This window comes from Nyctereutes procyonoides, unplaced genomic scaffold, assembly GCF_905146905.1.
Source record: "Nyctereutes procyonoides isolate TBG_1078 unplaced genomic scaffold, NYPRO_anot_genome, whole genome shotgun sequence".
Classification (NCBI taxonomy): Eukaryota; Metazoa; Chordata; class Mammalia; order Carnivora; family Canidae; genus Nyctereutes; species Nyctereutes procyonoides.
In genome coordinates this window covers 11,438,471-11,464,196 of record NW_026575024.1, presented here as the reverse complement: position 1 = coordinate 11,464,196, position 25,726 = coordinate 11,438,471, and the positions used below count along the sequence as shown (strand labels likewise).

The window sequence follows — 25,726 nt, the reverse complement described above, 5'->3', positions numbered from 1 at the left end:
GCTCTTCCTCTAAGATCAGGATCAAAGCAAGGATGCCCACTCTTGCCACTTGAAGTCAACACAGAACTGGAAGTCTTAGCCAGAGCAATTAGGCAAGAAAAAGAAATAAAAGGCATCCAGACTCGAAAGAAAGAAGTAAAACTGTATCTGTTCTCAGCATGATCTTCTATGTAGAAAACCCTAAACATTTCACATACACACACACACACAACTCTGTTAGAACTAATAAATGAGGGCGCCTGGGTGGTTCAGTGGTTGAGTGTCTATGCCTTTGGCTCAGGTTGTGATCCCCGAGTCCTGGGATCGAGTCGCACATCAGACTCCCCCACAGGGAGCCTGCTTCTCCTTCTGCCTATGTCTCTGCCTCTATGTGTGTGTCTCTCATGGATAAATAAAATCTTAAAAAAAAAAAGAATACATGAATTCAACCAACTTGCAAAATGGATACAAAATGAACACATAAAAAATCAGTTGTCTTCTATCCATACACAATGAGCAATCTGAAAAGGAATCACAAAAACAAATCCATTCACAATAGCATCAAAAAGAATAAAATACTTAGAAATAAACTTAACCAAGGAAACAAAAGACTTGTACACTGAAAACTATAAGGCATTACTGGAAGAAATAAAAGAAGACACAAATAAATGGAAAGACATCTTGTGTTCATGGGTTAGAAGACTTAGTATCGTAACATTGTCCATACTACTCAAAGCAATCTACCAATTCAATGCAATCCCTATCAAAATACCAATGGCATTTTTTTGCAGAAATAGAAACAGTCCTAACATTTATCTTGGATCTCAAGGGCCCCTGAATAGTTGAAACAATCTTTAAAAAGACAATTTTCGACTCTCACACTTCCCGATTTCAAATCCTATTACATACAAAGCTATGGTAATCAAAATACTATGGGACTGGCATAAAGATAGATTTATAGACCAGAATAGAGCCCAGAAATAAACCCTCACATATATGGTCAAATGAGCTTCAACGACAGTCAAGAACACACAGTGGAGGGATCCCCGGGTGGTGCAGCAGTTTGGCGCCTGCCTTTGGCCCAGGGCGCGATCCTGGAGACCCGGGATCGAATCCCACGTTGGGCTCCCGGTGCATGGAGCCTGCTTCTCCCTCTGCCTGTGTCTCTGCCTCTCTCTCTCTCTCTCTCTCTGTGACTATCATAAAAAAAAAAAAAAAAAGAGCACACAGTGGGGCACGGACGGCCTCAACAAATGGTGGTGGAGGAACTAGATAGCCAAATGCAAAAAATCGAAGTTAGACCCTTACCTTTCACCATGTGTAAGACCTAAAATGGAATAAAGACCTAAATGTAAGACCTAACGCTATAAACTCCTAGAAGAAAACACAGGGAAGAGTTTCGGGATGCAAGGTTTGGCAAGGGTTTCTTGGACAGGACGCCGAAAGCACAGGTGACCAAAGCGAAAGTAGACAAAGGGGACCCCAGTGAACAAAACGTGCCTCAAAGGGAAGCCCTCTCTGCCGCAGCGGCAGCCTCACCCGCACCTCCCAGCCTGCAACCCACCGGAGCCACTTTCCTGTCCCTCTACTGGTCTCGGCCTCAGGAAGGGGCTCCCCAAAGCCAGCTAGCTGAAGGCTGCCCCAGAGGGTCCTAATCCGAAGATTGTCCAGGCACAGGGACTTCTCCAAAACCAGGCGTCCTCCTATGAGTGAATTTCAGTTTCTCTTTCCTTCTCGGCACAGGTCCAGGGAAGGGACTTGTGGGATACCTGGTCTCTGTGACTCAGGCAGCCTCGCCCAGCCCCACGTGCTCCCCTGGTTCAGGACTGGCCCCACCTACGTATGTCTGCCTCTCCTGTGGAGATTCCAATTTTCATTTGCCTTTTCACTTTACATACATCAGCTGGGATTGCCCAGTGAGCCTGGCTAAAAGCAGAGCCATGCGGCAGGGAAAGCAGAGGAGAGTTGGCCATGGCTACAGCTCGGGTCTTGGTGCTGGTGACCGTGGTGCTGGGCTTGACCAGAGCCGGCCCTGTCCCTACTTCCAAACCCACCACAACCAGGAGGGGCTGCCACATGGACAGGTTCCAGTCTCTGTCACCCAGGGAGCTAGAAGCCTTCAAGAAAGCCAAGGACGCCTTGGAAGAGTCGCTCTCCCGGAAGAACTGGAGCTGCAGCTCTCGCCTCTTCCCTAGGTCCAGGGACCTGAGACTCCTGCAGGCCTGGGAGCGTCCCGTGGCCTTGGAGGCTGAGCTAGACTTGACACTGAAGGTCCTGGAGAACATGACTGACTCATCGCTGGGGGTCACCCTGGACCAGCCCCTCCGCATGCTGCACCACATCCACTCGGAGCTCCAGGCTTGTGTCCCGGCTCAGCCCACAGCAGACCCCAGGCCCCAGGGCCGCCTCCACCACTGGCTGCACCGGCTCCAGAAGGCCTCCAAGGAGTCCCAGGGCTGCCTCGAGGCCTCCATCACGTTCAACCTCTTCCACCTCCTCACACGGGACCTGAAATGTGTTGCCAATAGAGACCTGTGCGTCTGAGAACCTGGACCTGCCCCTGGCCCGTCTGGGACCCAGGCCTTATCCAGCCACCAGCGTCACCCTTGCCTTAAGTTATTTCCTCTCAACCCCTTATTTATGCAGCCCTGCCCTGTACCCTTAAGTAAAGTTTATTTTTCTACTTTTGTACAACATGCAGCATATAAAGAATGGAGAAAAAAAAAGAACCACAACTCTGGAGACTGAGAGAACAGCGGAACGTGTTGAACAACAGTGCAGGCTGCAATCAGCAAAATGCAATCTCTGACAAACTATGAAGGACTAAAAATCCAGCTCAACTAAAACATTTCAAGGGGAAAAGAAAGAGAAAGCTGGGGTCCCTATACTCTGTGGGGACAGCCTTTAGGGTAAAAGTGATTTAAAGATCTAACTACCAATTGCAGTTTGGAGAATTATTTGAGCACTGATAGTTTTTAAAATATGGATTTCTATGCAACCAGACATCAGAACATTGACTGCATACCTATCGCTATTAAAGAATTCTAAAAACTTAGATGTGATAATGGTATGGTGTTTTAAAAGTCCTTGTCTTGAGTTGGCTCAGTCGGAGGAGCATGGTGACTCTTGATTGGGGTTGTGAGTTCGAGCCTCACAATGTAGAGATTAAATAAATAAAACTTTAAAAAATAAATAAATAGAAGTCCTTGTCTTTTAGATACACATACTGAAATATTCACAAGTGAAACAGATGCCTGGAATTTGCTTCAAAGGAATTTAGGAGGGAAGTGGATGGACAGGTAGAAAGGAAACCAGGTTGGCTGCAACCTGGTAAAACTGTTAAATTGGGGAATCCCTGGGTGGTGGCTCAGTGGTTTAGCGCCTGCCTTCAGCCCAGGGCGTGATCCTGGAGACCCGGGATCCAGTCCAACCTCAGGCTCCCTGCATGGAGCCTGCTTCTCCCTCTGCCTGTGTCTCTGCCTCTCTCTCTCTGTCTCTCATGAATAAATAAATAAAAATCTTAAAAAAAAAAACCTGTTAAATTGTTGAAGCCAGGTTCAAGGTACATGAAGTTTGTAAATAAAAAGGTTTTTTAAATGAGAAAGTGGGAAAATGTGGATTAAGCAAAGTAATAGCTCATTCCTCTTGTACATAAGAATTCTGGAGGTGGGCAGGGCAGGCTGGGTCTGATGGCAGCTTCCTAAGCACCAGGGACCTGGCCCCTTCCAACTGCTACCCTGCTTCCGCCAAGGATGGAATAAATCCTGCCCCATTCCAGCCAGCACAGCCCTTCCAGCCAGGAAGGAGGATCAGGGTGGGAGGACAAGATCCTTTGAAAAACACGTCTTGGAAGACACACAAACCACGTCTCTGTCCCAGTGACCAGACACAGCCATGTAGCCATGCCTCGCCACAGGAGAGCTGGGAAAGGTAGTCTTTACCATGGTCTTCTGTTACCAAGGGAGAAAGGGTGAGGAGTTCGAAATGTCTGCCACAGCCCTTATCCCTCTGAGACTGGTAATCAGGCATGTGGGGCGCCACAGATGGGTGCTCAGAGCTGGCAGCAGAGCTAACGGACAGCTGGTGGGCCTGATGATGTTAAATATGCTTGTCATTTATATTCACAGATGAAGCAATCTGCTCTGAAGTCACCACGCTGCTTTGGATGCAGGAGTGTCTGGCTTCCTCCGCTCTCCCGGACTGGGTGTGCACCTATAGGAAACCGCCGTTCCCAGCAGTGCCATCTCCTATGTTGTAGCTAAAACCAAACCCAACACTTGGGCCTTTGTCTGACCTGGGGCCGTTGGAAGAGGCCCGGTGTGGCAGGAGGGCTCATTTCACAAGGCTGAGGTGCCTTGGAAGGGCCAGCCCAACAGTGGTCACTATCATGCGGAGACTGTGCTGCTACGGAGAGCCTGGATGTCTTGAACCACAGCCGCTTGTATACTGCCCTCAAGATTTTTGCCATACATCTTGCTTTTAAAAAACACTTAAATTGATTTTTGAAGTGATCTATCATTGCTGTAGATGGAAAACAGTACAACCTGCTTCAAATAGAAAGTAACTGATTACCTAGCTAAGATTCAGCCTGAGGCTCTGTGCCTAACACCTCCTTCCTCTTTGGTCCAGACAAGCTAGCACTGAACTTGTCTTCCCGATAAGAACTTCCTCCTTAAGGCTTTTAAATGAATCAAAAGAATTAAAGATGTCATTAATTTTTTCATTATGTCCTTCAATGTTATTTAATGCCTGCCAATCACCACCAATAATCATTTCTCCTAGAGTTTGGAGTCCCACTCCTGCGAAACATGGCTGAACTGGGCATGCCTCAGTTTCCCCATCTGTAAGAAGGGAATCATACATAACACTACCTACCTAGCTTACAAGGGGGCTGAAGACTGTTACATGGAATCATGCAGGTAAAGTCTCAGCATACAAAGTACCTGGCTCACAGGACGAGCACTTGGATGCCGAATGCCGACTATTATTACATATCAGTTCGTGGAGGAGAAAATGTGAGTCCTGTCATTGAAGGATGCAGCTTAAGCAAAACAAACAAAAAAATCCAATCAACCCAAACTTCAAAAGCAGCAGGGCAGGAGGGACATAAAACCTCAAACACTTGGTTTAATAATGGAAGACGCTTTATTATTTTTTAAATCATCTCTCAACATTTCAATTCTTGGTAGAAATCAAATGCAAAACATCTGCCTTTTTAAATTAGCATATATTTATCCAGCTCAATCACAGCAACCTCATACAATAAGGTACACACCAAGGACAGGGTCAGAGCATTTTCTATTCCAGTCTGTGAACACAGTATCTCCGTGATGACACACGCGGGCCGGACTTTCTCTCCCAGGACAAGGTGGGCACTCCTGCTTCTGCCCTCCGTACAAGTTACCGGGCATCACGGTTTGTTAAGAGTTCCTGTAGAGCTGGAGCGATCTGGGAATGGAAAACTAGAAAACTAGAGCTCTCGGGAGTAAAACAGGCATCGACTCTTCGGAAATGTGGAAAGAAGAACGTCAAAGATGATGACCCCAGAACGGGCTGGTCTTAGTAATAAAGGTGGTTGAAAGTCAGCTGTACATACACATTGAATATCTACATGTGCTCTACTAGACATATAAAAAAGAGCCATAGATTTGGAAAACCTTAAAATCACTCAATTGAGTTGGAAGAACATGAGCAAATTCACAGTGGCCTCAGGATTCAGCCATATTTAAATTTGTTCAAGAGCTGAATACCTCCTTCTACCAGAAAACCCACTGCATGTAAATTCCTATAATACTCTGTACATCACAAACACTTATGGCTAAAATATAGTAGTTCACAAGGAAGCGGTTCTTTTTTCGAATTCTTGCCCCACTCCTGCTCTGCACCCCAAAAGCAAAATCCAGGGGGGCAGTCATTCACATGAGGAGTTTAAGGGGCCCTCAGGTTTGGAAGCACTGAGGCTCAGCTGAGTATCTCAGGAGACATCTGTCTGATGGGCACACGCTGACTTGGGCCCACTTTAGTGCAAAAAGATCACTGATGTTGCAGAGGAGTCCTGGAAACAGGCAAAGAGGGCTGAGATTGGGGGCGGGGGAGGAGGCAGGGGAATCCCATAGGATTTTTCCTTCCGAAACAAGACTGGAGACATTTGGAGTGCAAGGTTCACACGCAGCAAGTGGCAAAGACCAGGCTGTAGATCTGCAGAGTGAGGATCCTGAAGGTCACCAGGTCATCACAGTCCGCAGGCACACAGACCTCCTGGCCCGCACTAGCCCCCTAAGTGTACACTGGAGGTAGGTATATAGAGATTTATTATAGGGAAGACAGTGGCTCTCCATCAGCTCAGGGGCATCGTCTGTTCCTCCTCTGCCCCCGCACTCTCCGCCCTACCCTCGGGCTGTGGTGTGTGTAGGATACATGGAAGGGCATGAGACCCTCCCTTGGAAGACTAAAGGACCCAGGTCATTTGTATAAATAGCTACATAATTAATGTTTTAACCACTTTGAAACACACGGCAAGTTGAATATTTATTTAAAAATAAATCTCAAAAATATCTATTTACAGTACAGTAAGAGGGGCATGTGCAAACAACAGAAAGGGGAAAAGTCTATCCCGCCGTGGACGGTCCACACTTCGATGCGCTGGAGCAAAGTGCACAAACACCACGGGCCGCACTGAGCTGTGCTGGCAACAGGATGCCATTCAGTGAATACTGGACACAGTCCACCCTTGAGACTTAGACAGGTGGAAGTCAGCGTTGGGGGGGGGGGGGGATCCAGGTGGGAGATCCTTGTATTTGGGAAGGGGGCGGCCAAAGGATGAGCCATTGGAAGAGGCCCCGTGTGGCAGGAGGGCTCATTTCACAAGCCAACAGGCCTCTAGCTCGGCGCTCCAGGTGGGCATTTGGAGGTGACCTGGAGGGCCCTTCCCAGTCCAAGTTGGCTTTGCAGTGGAAGAGGTGGGTGTGGCAAGAGTCTCAGAAATCCTCCTCGAAAACAAAACAACGGAATAGGGAGTGGAGAGATTAGCAAAATGAATCTGAACGGAAGTGCCACCCTCTCCCTTGTCAGGCGACAAAGCAGCCATCAGTTGAAGTATCTGGGTCACCATGGGAACTCCCACATGGTATGCGGCCAACCCCACGATCCCCTGACACCTACATGTCAAATGCAGGTCTCGGCTTCTGAGATCAACACATCAACACTACTTCCCAGGGGGGAAACCAGAAAGTCAGTGCTGTAGCCCTTGGAGCAGGGGATGCCAGGTCCAGTCTATCTATACACGAGATGGGAGAGCTGGGTGGACTTGTAGTTCAGCTGGTTGTTGGGCATGAACTTGTGCAGCTCATTCTTTTTGCAGCAGGGGTCGTAATGGTAGGCGCTGAGACAGCCGTCGCAGGAGACTTTTGAACACTGGGTGCAGGTGTTGGTGGCACCTGGGCGGTTACAGAAGCCACAGCGGGAGGTGGCTGTGGTGGAGGGCTTGGATTTGGGGTGGAGGTGCGGCAGCCGATCGAGGCCCTGAGTCTGGCCTGCATACTTCTCCCGTAGAGACGACCCGTGGGCCAGGCTGTCGTGGGCAGAGGACTTGCCAGGGAAAGCGCCCGGCTTGGAGGCTGGGGGACAGGCAAGCAGGCTGTCACAGCGCTGGCAGAGGGAGGAGCTGCAGGACAGCCCGCAGTTTTGGCACTTGGACAGGGAGGACTCTTTGGCGGGGGGTGAGCGCTTGTGGTAGAGGGGGTGGGCGTCATTCCTGACCAGCCACACGTCTGGCCTCAGGGCATCCTGCCTCCGGTATGTGGCCCTAGGCTCTGAGTCTGTGTACAGATCCACGTCTTCCTGAGCGGAGAAGTACGTGCCACGCAGGAGGCCGAGGCCGTTGTTGGGGGAGGGGGATGGCTGGTCATCCGGGCTTCCGTGGGGGGAGCTAGATATGGTCAGGAGCGAGGGGGATGGGCGGATGATCTCATCCTTGAGGTCATCTTCCAAGTCTGGTGCCATGGGCTCCTTCCGCAGGCTCAACGAGGCCTTCAGGGGTGGCTTCCGGCTCTCCCAGTAGCTGTCATAGGCATCTACTGACCTCGAGGGCTTGGTCACCCGAGGCTTGTAGTAGTCCTTGGCTGCCCGCTCGCTGGCAGACTTCTGGAGCGCCACACGGGCCATGGAGGCCGTCAGGTGATCCCGGCCCTCAGCCCGCCGCCGCAGGGCCTCAGAGCAGCCACGCACATCCTCCGCACTGCTCTTGCGCTCGCTCACCACGTCCAGCTCGGAGTAGCCCTTGTCCTTGACTTGTGAGTGGATTTCCAGCATCTGCTCACACTCTACCTTGGCCAGAAAGAGCTCAAAGGAAACCATCTTCACCTGGAGGGTCTCCACAAGCTCTTTGAGTTTATACGCAGTCCCTAACTCAGGCACGTAGCCCATGTAATGCAGGATGGCTCGGATGTCCTCTTCCAGTAAAGACGACTTGACATAATAAACGAAGGGGCCCGTGTAGGTCTAGGAGAAGGGAGGGAGCAGAAAAAGAGAGGCACGATTTGCTGAGACACACAGGGAGCTGGCTTCAGTGCCCAGTATGCCCAGGGCGGAATGGGAGCGCAAGGAGGGGAGGAAGGATCTCAGCAGCTCCTCACTGCAGCAGGCGGAGGCTACTAGCACATGGCGAGGGGAGCCGCACGGCACTCCTGCCCTGAGCTGAGGGCACAAAGCCACCAGCTTCCCATATGGGGCTCAGCGGCTCTGCTCCACAGGAGGAGGAAACAGGGCAAATGCACAAGAAGAGAAGGGATCAGAGTGGGGGAAGAACGCCCAATGAGCAAGAATATTCCTCTCTGGCATCTCTGCGAAGTTCTGAAGAATAACAGACTGGCTTTGTGGAAACTCTCCTGAGCCACCACTGCCTTGGGAATGATTCAGAATTTTCTTTCTCTCTTAAATCCATCCTCCACCCTCCTGTCTGCTACTACTTAGTCCAAACCTGCTCTCAGAGTACTCCAACATCCACGGCAGCTTCCTAACTGTTCTCGCCACCTCCCTAGGCTATTTCCTATACAACAGCCAGAGGGATACTTTCCCAATGGAAACCTGACCCTGACCTGCCTTGCTTCTCAGCCTACTTAGGGTAGATTCGAGCCCTTTGCCCTGGGCTTCAAAGCCCTGCATAACCAGGGAGCTGCCTACCTTTCCAACCTCACAGCTTCAGGTGGGAGCTGCCAGGGGCAGGGACCCAGTAAAGAGATGACAACTTGTCAGACAGCAAGGGGCAGGGACCCAGTAAAGAGATGACAACTTGTCAGACAGCAAGGAGCCTCAGGGAGGGGGTACTTCTAGTTGTTACATCAAAGGCAGTGGGGAAGACAGGAGGGTCTGCGGGCAGAGGAGGCATGCAATTGGCACAAGCCCTCTCAGGTTGGACCGGGAGGTGAACCAGGGAGACCGGTGTGGACGGCCCTTCCTTAGACCTTACCTTGATGCTTCTGAATTCCTTCTTCCAGGGGTAGAGGAAGAGGTTGACGCCCATCGTTTCCAGCACACTGAAGGCGCAGTGCAAAGCCCGCAGGCTGGAAGAGCTGAGTGAGCGCAGGGAACTCTCCACCACTTCATAGAACTGGATCAGCCGGAATCGATAAAAGGGATCCACCTTGTGTAGACTGAGTAGGGTCGAGGCTGCCACCCGAAGGTACTCATCACTGCCAGGCCGCTGCTTGCTGGGGGTGGTGTCCACTCTGCCCTCATGGAACTGCACATACTTCCGAAATAAGTCATCCTTATATTTCGTATCCATCGAACTGGGCTTCCCCATCTGATCCAGGGACAGGGCAGGGCTACCTTATCTCCTCCATGGTTTCTGGGTTTGAGGCAGGGCCATTGCTAAAAGCACAGACATGCTGCCCACCTGGAGTAGGGGCGTGCTCTGGAAGGGGAAGAAAAGAAGCACATCATTTCATTCCTGAAATGGTCCATATACCAGCTTGTGGCTGCTGAGACAAAACCAGACCGACCTGGCCTGAGCCACACCAGGCATCACCAGCCCTAGGCCCCTTTCTGCTCATCCATTCTGCTAACACACTGACTGAACGCAGACTATGTGCAAAGTTGTAGTGGAAACAAGACAAACAGGTCCTTGACTTTGTTGAACTCAGATAAAGATATGATTAGAAGCACCTAGCCTGGTTTTGTGGGGAGGAGAAGTTTTTAAAAGTCCCACCCCCATCCCCACCCTGGGCAGTGACAGGCTTGAAGCATGAAGAGTTTGCCAAGCAGAGGTGGGCGGAGAATGTAACAGCAGCAGTGTCGCCAGGGAGGAAGGCCCAGAGCTAACACTATCACTCTTACTACGCACCGGGCACTGATGCATATGAATGCATTTCGTCTTCTCAAACAACGCTAGGAGATAGGATCCCCATTTTACAGATGTAAAAATGAAGACACAGAAATGTTACAAGTGTCCAGGGTTACAGAACCACGAAGAGGTAGAGCTGAGAGCCCTGGCAGCCTGGTTCCAAAGTCTACGCCCTTAACCACCACGCCCTGCTTTCCTGAGGCAGGAAGGAGCTTGGCCTATGAACAGAAAAAGGGCCAATGCGGCTGAGGCAGCGAGGGGAAGGGAAGGGAGTGACCAGAGATGAAGCTGCAGGCACCATCAGGACAGGATCCCGTGCCCCAACTGTACATTTTATTCAAGGAGGCACATGAAGCACCTGAAGAGTTCAAAGCAAGGGGGAGAGGGACGTGATCTTATCTGCACTTTAAAGAGAGATCATGCTGGCTGCTGACCCCTGGAGAACATTTTCCCTGCCTCTGACAGCCTGCATTCCCCTATACCTTAGGAGAGGTTCACAGTCCCACTGGAAGAGGACAAGACATACTGAGCTGGGGTACACCAAATTTGTACATTCTTGCTGTCTGCTTGGCCCCCAGTTAGTAGAACATGCACAGAGCAAGCAATATTTTTGGTGCCACAATGCCAGGAGCAATCTGGATTCATCGAGGGTATTGCCAGGGCCAGGAGGACAGCACAGCACAGGGGTTACGAACAGATCCCCAAGCCAGACTGTCTGGGTGTGAATCTTGGGTCTGCTTCTCGAGGCTACCTGGGTGAACTACTCAGTCTCTGTGGGCCTCAGTGTTCTCATCCAAAAATGGGGGTTGATAATAGTACTTAGAGTCCAGAATTGGTGGAAGGGTTATGTGCAATCAGTACAGAGAGCTCTTCACAGAGGGCTGGCTGGAAATAAGCCTTTGATACACACGAGGAGCTACTCCTGCTCTCTGAAGGTGCCATTCCCCTGCCACAACGCCAAGCATTCTCAAAGAGGTAAGATCAGAGCGGGCAAGTATGTCCACCCAGGTGGCGGATGCGCATTTTCACCCTCGCCCATTCTAACCACAAGCTCCATGGGCACAGAGATCCCAGCTGAATTACTCGTTAAGGTAACCCAAGCACAGAGCCAGACATGGGGTACGTGCCTCCTAGACATCTGCTGTCTAAGTGAAGGAGGCTGCTGCTGGCTGTGGACATAGCAAGGGACCGAGAAGGAAGCTGCAGGGATGGGACAGGCCTGTGTCGGCCTTTAGCACAACTGGCTTCAGCTCAGGAAGTGCTAAAGGCCTACGAATCCAGTGGCAATCAGGAGCTCAATAAAATCATCTACATCTTGAGCCACTTGCCTGGGTTCTCTGGTTTTTGGGGAGACTCCTGAGTATCTTAACTATGAGGTGAGGGGTGAGATGTGCGAGAGAACTGGGGACAGAGAGGCCACCTTCTCCTACCCACTGCCCTGCCAAGGGAGCCCAATTATTCAGGAACAAATACACATGAGGGGCACAGGGGGCAAACCTAAGTCCATTAGGATAAAAATCCCACCTTCTGACCAAAGGTCAAAGGCTTCACACGGTCTACCCCTGCTCACCGCTCATGGCCATCTTCCCCTTCCCTCTTCCTTCCCTTCTGCTTACAGGGACCCTTCTGTCTGTTCCTCAAACACACCAAGCTCATTCCTATCTCAGGACCTTTGCCCATGTTGTTCCTTTTGCCTGTTCCTTCTTTGATCCTTCCCATAACTGGCTCACTCTCATTACTCAGGCCTTAGCTCAAATGTCACCCCTCAGAGGCCTCAGTGACAACCCCAGCTCTAACTCCCACCTTCCCAGTCCCTCGTTATCCCATTATCCTGGGATAATCACCCTCTGACGTTATCACATTTATTCATTTACTAACTTCCTCTCTTTGTGCCCCCTATTACCCAGGAAGCTCCACAAAGGCAAAAACCATATCTGTTTTGTTCCATGGTGCCTAACACACAGCCTGGCACACAGCAGGTGTTTGAGAAAACAGGTGAAATGAATGGTGCATTCACGATGCCACTCCTTCAGTTTCTCACTGAGCTCTCCAAGAATCCCGGGAGATCAGCTGGAGAGAGAAGGGACAGAGGCTCCATGATATGACATGCTGTAAGCTGCCAGAGTTAGTGAACCCAAGAATCCAAGCCTGACCTTTTGTGGCACCTGTGTTCCGCCCCATACCCCCACAATTCCTGAGTTCAACAAGTATTTTATGCAGCACCTTTCTGGTGCCAGGCCCTAGGATGGGTGCAGTGGGGGGATGTAGGGTGGGTAGTGGGGAGCAGTTGGAAAGCCACAGCCCTGCCCTCAAGTCTAGCTGAAAGAACTTCTTATCAAAGTATGCACTGCAACCTGAAAGACGTCAGTCCTTGCTAATAAAAACCTGTAAGTATTTACCATTTTTTATTCATCTAAGAGAAACGTCCATCCCAGGGACTATTTTTTGATACACCTGAGAAGAATTTAAACAGAGGGACATCAAACCTCCTAAGTACTGCTGTGATCTTTCTCCAAGGAAGTCAGCTTTGAGCTTATAGAGGCTGATTTTTTTTTTTTTTTTAACAAAGTCAGCCACCCTCAAGCTCAGCGTCTGCTGCTCTGTAATCACACCACAGTCCACACCCTTGTTTGTTGCTGGCACACAATAAACAAGGAAAAGGAATCCGAATAGCCCAACTGGTGTTCTAAATCCTGAAGTCAAGGATAGGAAACCAATCTATGATGAATCTTGAACCAATAAAAGTAGGTGAACAGAAAAGTAAAAGGAAATGAACACTATGAGAGAATTAAGGAAGGAGAGGGAAATGACTAATTACTGAGGTCCTACTACGCACTAAGCACAGGGCCTTCCACTTTAATTGCATCATCCCATTTAATCCTCACAACAATGCTCGAAGGAAACCAAAGTTCGGCCATGAATCCAGAGAAGCTTCCAACGGTCAGAGCTGTAATTTGAACTTCAGCTGGCAGGCCCTGAGGCCTGGGTTTTTTCCCTGTTTATCTTACTCATTTATTCTTACAATCTACCATTCACCAAGGGATTAGTACATGAGGGCCCTCTGCTAAGGGCTTGATAAAAATCAACGAAACTCACAGGACAGCCCAAGGTTAAAGAGGAAACTGAGGCTCAGCGAGGCCGAAGCACTTGTCCTAAGTTACAGGAAAAAGGGAATCTGAAGTCCAAACCTAGGTCCGATGCCAAAACCCTGACTCAAACTCTGAGTTGGGGTGCTTCTAGGCAAAAGGTGTCCTGTGGCATCTGCTGGACAGCTCTACTCGAAAGGGCTAAGTTAGAACGTCCTATGGCAGGGAGAGCGGAGTTGAGTTCTAAAAATTCCTATAGTAGCAAAATTCACATCTTCCCACACAGAACAGGGCTAGAAGAGCCACAAATCTCTTTATGATGTAAGCTCAAGGGCCAAGGGAAGAGGCTGGCCAGACACCGGCCAGTGGTGAAGCAGCTGACATCATCCCTCCTGAATACATTTTCTGAGACTACAGGCTGCATTGTAGCTGGTCATAGCTGGTGTCTTTTCTGAGTACAGAGCCAGCAATTTATTCCCAGCACTCTGCAAGAACAACAAAAAACACGCTCTCTGCAAAAACAGCGTGGTTACAGGAGACTAGACAGCGCAATGACAGAAGCCGTTAATTTCTCTAAGCAACCCAAAGATTGGAACACCATGACGTGCCAGTCTGGTGGGGGGGGGGGGGGAATGGCACTGTGAACATCCCTAACAGCATCAGGCGGGTGCCCAGAGCCAACAGGCCTGGTCAGCACTCCCTGCGCCCACAATCTGTACTCCCTTTGAAAAACAAGTCAATGAAGAGAGAGACAGTACATATACAGTCAGGGAGGTGGTAGCTTTTTAAGGATTATTAGTTTTCCGATGATTATTTTTTTAAGCATCCAAAGGAAAGCTGTACCTGTTTAAAACCCCACTGAAAGGAGCTGAAATGATTTGGAGGTAGCAAAGCATTAGCTTGGCTTTACCTCAGCTGGCCCATTCAAGCAGAAACACTCCCCAGGCAGCATTTGAAGGCGCCCCCTCCCTGCACAGGCAGAAGCTATTTTGGTCCCAGCATCGCCCCAGTCCACAGGTTTACAGATCTCTGGTCTGGCTCCAGCCAGTTCAGAGTTCCCTCGGCCTCCAAACAGCGGCCAGAGGAGAGCCAGCAGCAGTTCAACCCCCTCCACCTCCGACCCGCCACTCCTTTGCACTCATTCCAAAGCCGAGGTTCCTAAGACACAGCGGAGGCACCTTGCACTGGCTGTGAAACACCTGAGGGTCCCCCAGACCCCAATCAGACTCCAGGGAAATTCAGAGAGAGAGAAAGAGGCCTTGCAAACCTCTGAACGTAACCTCAGCGCTGCTGGACACGGCCTTCCCCACGGGCAGCTGCCTCTCGGAGGGGCTCTGAAGGGAGCAGCTCCCCCTCCCTGCCGGAGACCGAAGCTGGAGGCTGCTATTACACCCCACCTGGTAATCCCTACAGCCTCTGAGAGCCTATCCGGTCGTGAAAAATACCCCGGTCCCAAACTCTGGCCCTTTCCGGGTCTGTGAATGAGCGGACAGCAGCTCTCATTTATTGGACGCCTGCTGTATGCCAGAGGCCGCGCTTCACCAGCATCCTCTCATCTCACCCCCACCACGGCCCCGGCAGGCACGTTCACGCCCATTTAACAAATTAGGCCAAACGACGCTCAGAAGATGAAATGACTTGTCCAAGGTCACACAGCGAGCACAGACCCACGTCTGGGGCCCGAGACGGGGCTGGAGCCCGCTGCGCGGTAACGGTCTCACGGGGGGCTCGGGGTGGCCAACTGCCTGGTTCGTCGCCGAAGAGGGGGTGTTCCTCCCGAGCTGCCCCGGGCCACCCTTGCCGGCCCCAGGAGTCTGCGAGGCAGCCCTCGGGGGAGCGGGGATCCCGGGGACCAGCTGGGCCCTCCGGATGCCGGGAAGGCGGGGCCACCCGTCGCCCCCGCGGGCTGCGAGGGGACCCCCCGCTCCCGGGTCGGCCGAGCCCCGCCGAGTCGGCGCCCCCTGCGCCCTGGGAGGCGCCGGAGGCCGTGTCGGCCCGCGGCCGCCCCGCACTCACCCCGGCGCTGCCGCCGAGGACGCCCCGGCCGAGGAAATCCACAAGGAGCCGCGGCCGCCGCCGGAGCCGGGCCCGGCTGGGCTCTCGTCGCTCCGGCCGGCTGCAGGGGACCGAAGCCAGTACCCCGGGACAAGCGGCGACCCGGAAACACTCGGCCAGGAAGTGACGTCTTAGGGGGCGGGCCCAAAGGGAGGCAGGGCCGCGGCTGCGCGTTGGGCCGGGGAGAGGCCGATCGTTACGGGAGGCTGAGGGAGAAGCGGGAGGCCGAAGAAGGAGCCGAGGAGTCGCGGGCTCCGGCTCTGGGGCTTGGAGGGCCGCCGCCGCGGCTGACGCTAGACCCGGAAACAAACGGGCCGGACGTGACGCACGCCGGCCCCAGGATGGTGGCTGGCCGGGTTGCCATGGGAACGGGTCTGGAGCCGGGCGGTGGAGGCTGGGAGCTGCGAGCGCAGACCGGGTGATCCCCGGCCCCCGCCCCCCCGGACTTGTCCCTTGTCCACCGCCCACGAGTGGCGCTCCAGGCTGCACCTGAGCAGGAGCTAACAGTTGGAGCCCTCGCCCCATTTTACAGACGCAAATACCGAGGCTTAAAGAGAGCAAACGAGGGCAGCCCGGGTGGCTCACCGGTTTAGCGCCGCCCTCAGCCCAGGGCCCGATCCTGGAGACCCGGGATCGAGTCCCACGTCGGGCTCTCCCTGCATGGAGCCTGTCTCTCTCTCTATCTCTCCCCTTCTCTGTGTCTCTCATGAATAAATAAATAAAATCTTAAAAAATAATAAAGAGAGCAAACGAGAGCCCCAGCATCATAGATGGATGGAATCTAGCCTTGAGGGGACTGTTGATGTCACTGGCTAGCGTTAAGAACGGGGCTCCCAGCTTTGCTGTTGCCACTTTACTGGCAGCGTGATCCTGGGCAAGTTACCTAACCTTTCAGAGCCTCAGCTTTTTCACTTGTAAAGTGGAATAATACTACCGCCTGCTGGGACCCCTGTGAGAATCAAGTGAGTTAACACATGGGGAAAGCTTATTACAATAATTATTACAATAATTGGCATATAGTAAAGATCTAGGTATGTTTTGTTTTTAAAACCGGGTGAAGTCCAAGGAAACGACCTCTCTCTGCCCTCGATGTCCCTAAGTGGAAGCCAGCGTTGAGGAAGACCAAGCCAAAATATAGCCTCCTTGCTCTGTGACTTTTCACCAGACATCTGGAGTACCTGAATGGTTTACACTGGCATCAGTCATGGTGGCTTCGACTCATGGATTTGTCTATGTACTCCCACCAAACCGTGAGCTCACCGAGGACTCAGCTTTTGTGGGTCACCACTCACTGAATCCTTACTGATTGCAAAGTGCCTGACATACACAAGACCTTGTCCAACATATTTGCGATTGGATCATCATTCTCTCTAACTTACCCTAGACACTTGTTGAAGACTCAGAGTGGGGTCCCTGGGTGGCTCTGTCAGTTAAGCGCAGGACTCTTGATTTCACCTCAGGTCGTCATCTCAGGGTTGTGAGATCAAGCCCTACATGGGGCTCCATGCTCAACCTGGAGTTTGGGATTCTCTCTCTCTCTATGTCTCTTCTCCCTCTGCCCTGCTCTTGCGCTCTATCTCTCTCTCTCTAAATAAGATCTTTAGTTGGGGCGCCTGGGTGGCTCAGTTGTCTGCCTTGGGCTCAGATCATATGATCCTGGAATCCTCGGAACTAGACCTGCATCTGGCTCCCTGCTCAGGAAGGCCTTTGGCTCAGATCATATGATCCTGGAATCCTCGGAACTAGACCTGCATCTGGCTCCCTGCTCAGGAAGGAGTATGCTTCCTCCCTCTCCTTCTGCCTCTCCCCCAACTCAAGCATGCTTGGTGTCTATCAAAAAAATAAAATCTTAAAAAAATAAAAAGATCTTTAGTTTAAAAAAACTCAGAGCCCACTCCATGCCATGGTCTCTTCCTCCAACATGCTCTTCTACCCTTCTTGCTTCTGTGCCTGTATATGCTGTTCCCTCACTGTAAATGTTCTTCCCCTCATCTCTTCCTTTCTCTCTCTCTCTCTCTATATATATATATATATGGCTCCAGACCCATTCCCATTCAAATAATATATGAATATAAATATAAAAATATATATGTATTCATTCATTCATTCATTTTAAGCCTGATACCCGCACAAGACCTGAACTCCTTACTCATCTATGTTATCTGTGTTTCCCCTGAGCTCTACACAAGTCTGATCAGGATGTGCCCCACAGATGTTCCTTGAATGCAGGATTCTCTCTCTTAGCCTTTGTGTCCCCAGCTAAAGCCAGCGGGTCTTGTCTCAGAGGAGTCAGTGACAATTCACAGGGAAGCATTTGGAGAACCAGCAACCTGCTATTCGAACAGCAGTGACTACTATATCTGTTGCTATCTGAGCAGTACTCAAGATCTTTGTGTGCTTCATCCTTTATCAGCTCAGGCTTAAGCTCCTCTCTTAATCATCTGCAAATTATTGGTGTTTATAGGAATTTCAGCTGAGAAAAACTGTCCAACAGAACTCTCTGCCTTTGCAACAACTCAAAACTGTCCTTTGGAAACTGTCACAAAACATCATGAGACTGTTAAGAAGGCCCTTACAGCTCTGTGGTTCTGTGGCAGCCAAAAGGGAAATAGATTTTTAGGGAGGCTTTACTAGTAGGAAACCCTGGTCATTGAGGTGTAGTGACATTTTATATCAGAGAGGGCCCAAAGTCTTTGAACAGAGCCATATTTCTCATCTTTTAGGCAGAGTTGTAGGTCTGAGATTTCTCTGCTTGATGATGTGGAATTATAGAAGCATCCTTTTCAGATTTCATTACATAATGATTAGCAGATTATATAATAGTCATATGACAATGATTAGGCACCTCTACTTCCTAAGAGCCAACAACACAAAAATCTACCTACTTCTTTCTATTTTTTACTTTTTTTATTACAAAAATAATACATGAATTCCAATGATATGGATGTGTTTAAAACAAAAAATGAAAAAAAAAAGCAATCCTATGACCTAGGAATTTAATTTCTTGGAATCTACTAGATAAATAAGCATCAGTACACAGAAACCTGTTGCATTCTTGTTTATAATGCAAAAGTGAAAACCAAAAACATTCTAAATGTCCAACAATAGGGAAATGAAGTATCCATACTAATAACTACGACATATCACTTTAAAAAGATGATATAAACCTACTTAATCCTGCAAGATATATCGTGGAATGAAAAAAGAAAGACATCCTCTGAAATGAAAAACAAAACAATAATATATATTTTCTAAAAGTATGTGTATATGGGGGCTCCTGGGTGGCTCAGATGGTTAAGCATCTGCCTTCAGCTCAGGTCATGATCTCTGGGTCCTGGAATTGAGCCCCACGTCATCCTCGAGCTCATTGGGGAGTCTGTTTTCTCCCTATTCCCCCTCCCCCTGTTCTCTCTCTCTCTCTCACACACACACACACACAAATGAATAAATAAAATCTTCAAAAAATAAAAATAAGACAAAAAAGCAAAGGTATGTGTTTATGTATAAAGTCAACAGGGGGCAATAATGCAAATATAGATCATTTGTTTTTTAAGTCAGCCCATTAATATATATAATGTGATTTTTAAAAGATTTTTTCTTATTTATTTATTAGAGACACAGAGAGAGAGAAAGAGAGAGAGAGAGGCAGAGACACAGGCAGAGGGAGAAGCAGGCTCCACGCAGGGAGCCCGATGTGGGACTTGATCCTGGGTCTCCAGGATTGCGTCCTGGGCTGAAGGCGGCACCAAACCACTAAGCCACTGGAGCTGCCCATAATGTGATTTTTATTAATATATTTTCCCCCCAACAGTCAATAAGCTCCATGAGGACATAACCGCATGTTTTGCTCACAATTATATCAGCATTATCTGCCATATATACACTACCCCACATGAAGTAGGAGGCTCAACAGTACTTGTTTCTGATGGAAATTATCACTGAATACCAGGTTTGATGTTAACATTTAAGGGACATATGATGAGCAAGATGGACATAGCCCCTACTCTCAAGGAGTATATAGTCTTCTTATCAGAAGGAGAATATTAATAAGAGTAGATGAACTAAACACCTATAATTCGGGATCCCTGGGTGGCGCAGCGGTTTGGCGCCTGCCTTTGGCTCAGGGCGCGATCCTGGAGACCCGGGATCGAGTCCCACATCGGGCTCCCGGTGCATGGAGCCTGCTTCTCCCTCTGCCTGTGTTTCGCCTCTCTCTGTCTCCCATGAATAAAAAATCTTAAAAAAAAAGGGCAAGGACCAGAAATTAAAACTCAATTGCCTACAAACATATAAAGTGGACATAACTAGGTACTAGAGTACTACATTCTCATAAGGTACCAGATATTAGTAGTAGTGTTTTTCATGCTATATGAAAATTAAGGATTTTATTATATGAGAATATATCCACAAGTGGTAGAACTATGAAGGGAAGAAGGGAAGGGAAGGATTCTGGATAGTGGGATGGGATTGGAAAGAAGCATGCAGGTAACATCAGTGTTAGAAATAACAGTCTTTGTGTAGTGAGCTCACAAGTATTCATTTCCTTATGATTCATAACTTGCTTGAATATTTTACATATTCTTTTATTTTTTATATAACAATCTTATTTAAAAAAGCCAAAACCAGATTTATATTATTCCCAACCTAAGAGGTTAGTTAGTTAGTTAGTTAGTTTGTTTCTTTCTTTCTTTCCTTCTTTCTTCTTTATTCTTTTTTCTGTATTTCCTATCTTGGTTTATGTCGACATCATTTATCTATTTGCTCTGGTTAGAAAATTTAACCACATTTTAAAACTGCTTTTTGTGTCCCACATTCAGTTATAAAACATGTTACCAAGTTCCATCATCAATTTGATTTTACCTAGACTTAGCCCTCGAGTCTAACTCCTTGTCTCTATTCCCACGATAACTGTCATACTCAAGTTTAGAAACCCATCAAATGTGCTCCCTGTCTCCTGTAATTTCCCTGAGGTCTTGCCTCCAACACAGATTTGACTATCATTTTATAAGTAGTAATGTTATTTAGCATATTACCTGGCTCACAATAGGCATTCAATACAAATTTTAGTGAGGACACTATTGAATCTCTACTATGTTCCAGCGGATTATTGCCAATTTCCCTGCTGATCAGATTAGATATTCAGACTTCTAAAGAGGGAAGTCCAGATTTTTAGGTGAACTTTCCCAATAATAAACTCCATGTGTAATTATACTTCCTAGTTCTGTCTACTGAGAGAGCCTACAAGAAACAACATCCTTGCAATGATAAGCACCTAGCACCCAGATCTTGCTTTCTAAATACCATCTTCCACTAAAAAGAATCAAGGCTTCTTGGAGAAATGACTGATTTTTCAGGACTGGGGCAGGGAAATTACAACATGAGCCTGGATCATTTTATTGAGCCAGAAAGTGAGGATATGCCAAAAGAATGATGGGACATATCAAAAGGACACAAAAGCCAAATTGGAGGGGTTCCCACTAGCCAAATCTGGGACAGTTTGAACATCAAAATTAGTAATGATAGTAATGAATTATAATATTTTAATGGGAGTCAAAGAAATCATGATCCCGTACTGATACTAAATATAACATGAAGTACTATGTTTGCCAGAGAAACACGTCTAAGGGCTATATGTAGCTCCATGTGCCCGGTCTGCCCTCTGTACTAAGGATGGATGAGAAGTAACAAGTAGTTCATCTAGTTAGAGAGATGAATGCACAAGGTGAGGTGAGAATGAGATGATGGGAGATCAGCCCAGTCTCTGAGGACCTTGGAAGTCAGGCCAAGAGTCTGGATTTGACCCTGTGAGCACAGAGGAACCGGTGAAGGTGTGTGAGCCTGATGGATGACAGTTATAGCCCTTGTTCTCCAGACCAGGTGTCTAGTGCTTGGTAGATAAGAGTATGGTGCATGAGAAACCAACATTTAAGGCCCCAAGAAACATGGCACATTGGAACAGAAATGACTGCAGACAGTACACCTGGGTTCAAGTCCCTGGTACTGCATTACATGGCCCCATGAGTTGGACGAGCCCCTCAATCTCTCTTAGCTCCTCTACAAGGCCAGATTCCGGAGCCAGAATGCCTGGATTTGATTTTGCTGCTTCCTATGTATGACTTTGAGCAAAATGACCTAACTTCCCTGTACCTCAGTTTATCCATCTTTGAAATGAGAAACATGACAATAGTACCTACTTCCATACAGGTTGTGAGATAGTCCCTGCAAGCACTTGGCACAGTAAGTACTCAGTAAGCATGATCTACCATCAAAGAACTTCACCTTGGGAAAGTCCCAGTGCTTGGAAGGGAGTCAGCCTGCAACTAATGTTACCCATGATTAAGATCATTGCTGTGCAATGTAAATTTGCTGGGAGCAAAGAATTCCATCTGCTTCTCAAAGCTCAAAAAAAAAAAAAAAGCGCCTCAAAATTCATTCTGATTTCCACTGTCAGAGGCAGGACCTAGGGAAGCTTGTAACCCCAAAGAAAGCATGTCTAGAAATGAAAGCTGGCAAGTCCCAATTCTTCACATTCAGTACAAAAGTCTTTCTTCCCCCTTTCCCTTTAAATATAAACTCAATTTGCCAATCACTTCAAAGTCTTTGCCTCTGCCTGGAAGCTCCCCCACCCCCAAGTCCAAAGGTAACTCAACTGACTTAAGGCTGTGTATTAGGAGAGCCTTCTAGCCCAGCCCAGCTCCAAGGAGACATAGCTCCTGGGGTTGGATGTGGAAGACTCAGCCAGCACGTCAGCACTTCTTGTGGATGATTCTAAATTGCTGATGAGAACAATAACCCAGAGTTTATGAGCTCCTGCTATTTACTCTACCAGTTCCTTAAGGGATTGGGTTTCAAAGGACCGTTAGCTAGAATCAATCATCTTTGTCCTTGAAGCAGACCAGGTCTTTGTTCCATAGCTACAATCTCGCAAGGCAGGAAGGTAAAGTAGACTGAAGCCAAGAGGCCTGACTTGAGATACCAGTTATGCTGCTTTCCAGCTGTGTGACTATCTAACCTCTCTGGGCCTAGGTGTCCTTATCAGTGAGGTGGGACACACAAACAAGGATTAAAAAGTATGGCCTCCCCCGGATGCTGGGGTGGCTCAGTGGTTGAGCATCTGCCTCTGGCTCAGGTTGTGATCCCAGAGTCCTGGGATCGAATCTCACATCAGGCTCCTTGCAGGGAGCCTGCTTCTCCCTCTGCCTGTGTCTCTGCCTTTCTCTCATGAGTAAATAAATAAAAATCTTAAAAAATAATGACAATTAAAGATTATGGAAACAGTTGCTAAAATATGAAAGCCTATAGATTAGATAATAGCATTGTATCAATGTCACCTTCCTTTTGATATTTGTACTATGGTTTTGTAAGTAATGTTTTTATTCTTAGGAAATACACTCTGATACAGTTAGAAGTATAGGAACATCATGTCTACAACTCACTCTCCAATATTTCTGGAAAAAGAGCATATGTATGTACAATATATATAAAAGCCAGCCATATGTGTGTGTGTGTATATATATATATATAGAGAGAAATGGAACAATAAAGCAAATGTGATAAAATTGGGGAATCTGATGAAAGAGGTCTCTGCGAGTTCTTTAAACTATTTTTGCAACTTCTCTGTAAGTGTAAAATTATTTCAAAATACGAACTTACAAAAAGAAAGACCTAGATAAAAAATAATATTTTTTCTGATTTCTTTTTTTATTTCTTAATAATGTAAAAACTTTATTGTGCTAACAACAGATATTATTATTTTAAAGATTTTATTTTTAAGTAATCTCCACATCTAACAGAGGGCTTGAATCTACAACCCCACAATTAAGAGTGCATGCTACACTGACTGAGCCAGCCAGATGCCCCCAATAAAGATATTATTAATAAAATATTTTTGTGAGAGGAATGTGATTTAAAATATTTCATTATTTTTTTAAAAGATTTTATTTATTCATGAGACACGAGAGAGAGAGAGAGAGAGAGAGAGAGAGGCAGAGACACAGGCAGAGGGAGAAGCAGGCTCCATAAAAGATCCTGATATGAGACACCATCCCAGGAGCCCAGGATCATGACCTAAGGCAAAGGCAGACACTCAACCACTAAGCACCCAGGCATCCCTATTTCATTATTTTTTAAATCTTAGTTCACATTTTTGTGATATGGCCAATTGGGAATATGTTCTTTAGTTTATTTTGATACTCACTTTCTTAAACTTAAAAAATTTTTTTAACTTGGAGAAAGGTGCAAAAATAATGCAATGAACTTTGGTATATACTCCTCACTCGTATTCCTGGATGTTACCATTTTGCTATATTTGTTTCATCAATCTCTTTTATATGTCCTTGTTGAACTATTTGAAAGTAAGTTACAGACAGGAAATAAGGTTATCTTTAATACTTCAGTGTGTATTCCATTTAAAAAAGGGTCTTTTTAAAAAATTTTTTTATTTGACAGAGAGAGAGAACACAAGCAGGGGGAGCAGCAGGCAGAGGGAGAGGAGAAGCAGACTCCCCACAGAGCAGAGAGTCTGATTCCGGGTGGGGGGTTGGGATGGCTCAATCCCGGGACCCAGGGATCATGACCTGAGTCAAAGGCAGATGCTTAACCAACTGAGCCACTCAGGCACCCAACAAAGGTATTTTCTTAAATGACAACTGAACAATTATCAAAATAAGAAGTTTTTAAAAAAAATGAAGTTTAATACTGATAGGATACTATCTTTAATATACAACCCATATTCACATTTTCCAATTTCCCAATATTTATTTTGTTACTTATTTTTAATGGAACTCCTAGTTGAGAAATCTTCCTTAAAAAGATAAATGATTCCAGATGAAAGCAAGAGTCTCTGCCTAGGCTTACCAAATCAGGATATGCTTTTTCTATTTTTTTTAATCTCATCAACCAGTGGGCGAGGTTTGTCTTCTTGTTGTGGATGCTTGGGAATTTTGTTGTTGCTTGATGTTTTGCTGTTATTTTAAATGTGGCATTAAAAAAAAGACAGCTAAGAAGATGGATAGGCAACCCACAGACTGGGAAAAAAATATTTGGGATACATATTTCTGATAAAGGATTTGTATCTGGAATTTACAAAGTGTCCAAAAATTTGGTGCAGTTCTAAGAGTTAGGCCTGAAATAGCTTTAAAGAATTTAAAGCTCACAATCGCTCGTGTGCCATATGTGTGAGTAGGTCTGTAGCAGCACTGTCCACAGAACTTTTTGTGGCTGTAGAGATGTTCTAGATTTGCTATGTTAAATACATACCTGCTACGTGTGGCTATTGAGCTCTGGAAATAATGGCTAGGGAGCCAGAGGAACTGGCTCTTTAGATTTGTTTTTAAATTTATTTAAATTTAAATAGCCACAATATGGGATGCTGCAGGTCCAAGGGATAAAGTCTTGAAAATAGAATATGGAAACCAAAGAGTATATGCTCTTGTAACTTAGATAAGTATAGGCAAATTGCCTGTTAAGGAGATTGTATAATCTGTGGCTATGTAATAAATGACCACAAACTTTTTTTTTTTAAGATTTTATTTATTTATTCACAAGAGACACGGAGAGAGAGAGGCAGAGACACAGGCAGAGGGAGAAGCAGGCTCCATGCGGGGAGCCCAACGTGGGGCTCTATCCCAGGATTCCAGGATTCCACACCCTGGGCCAAAGGCAGGCTCTAAACCGCTGAGCCATCCAGGGATCCCCAATGACCACAAACTTAAAGGCATGTTGATTATCTCAGTTTCTCATAGGCATGGTGTGACTGGTTCACCTCACACTAGCACAGCCAGATCTCCCTGTGATTTTCCTTTAAGATCATTATTTTGAATAACTTTTAAAAGTATGTACCACCACCCACCTACCTCACTGCCTACTAAAGACCCCATATTTCTCCTCTGAACCCTGCAGAGGGCCTGGCACACAGAAGGCCCTCGGGGGATTCCTTGCTGCCTGAATGAATGAGTCCACACTGGTGGTAAAAATCTCGACTGCAATGCCTTTGAGCAGGACTGATTTCCCCACTCTGGGCTCACAGCAGATCTTAGATGATGTGGGCAGCCTGAGAGAGGCTGGCCAAAGCTAAAGAAGAGGAAGAGACAGTTGTGGGAGGTAGTCCCTTAAGAACGTTGAGAAGGGAAAGGTTCACTCATTTCACACACATTATTAGGTTGATTGTGGTTGAAAAACAGCGAGTATTGAGTGTGGAGATGAGGACTGGCAATGTATTTGCAAGCTGAGAAGGGATAATGGGAAGGGATATTGGGAAAGCCTA

At 47.6% G+C, this 25,726-nt stretch overlaps 2 protein-coding genes across 2 annotated transcripts; one reads left to right on the top strand and one right to left on the bottom strand.

Annotated features, from left to right (window-relative positions):
* The first annotated feature begins 1,950 nt into the window (after positions 1-1,950).
* Positions 1,951-2,523, top strand: LOC129521721 (interferon lambda-1-like). Its single transcript, XM_055343475.1, has one exon. It carries the CDS (start codon positions 1,951-1,953, stop codon positions 2,521-2,523), a length of 573 nt encoding a protein of 190 aa, XP_055199450.1.
* Positions 2,524-6,494: 3,971 nt separating this feature from the next.
* On the bottom strand, positions 6,495-15,558 carry SPATA2 (spermatogenesis associated 2). Its single transcript, XM_055307311.1, has 3 exons — positions 15,424-15,558; positions 9,446-9,892; positions 6,495-8,478 (listed from the first exon to the last, which is right to left on the bottom strand). Exons 2-3 carry the CDS (start codon positions 9,779-9,781, stop codon positions 7,252-7,254), a joined length of 1,563 nt encoding a protein of 520 aa, XP_055163286.1. The 5' UTR covers positions 9,782-9,892; positions 15,424-15,558; the 3' UTR covers positions 6,495-7,251.
* Positions 15,559-25,726: the final 10,168 nt, after the last annotated feature.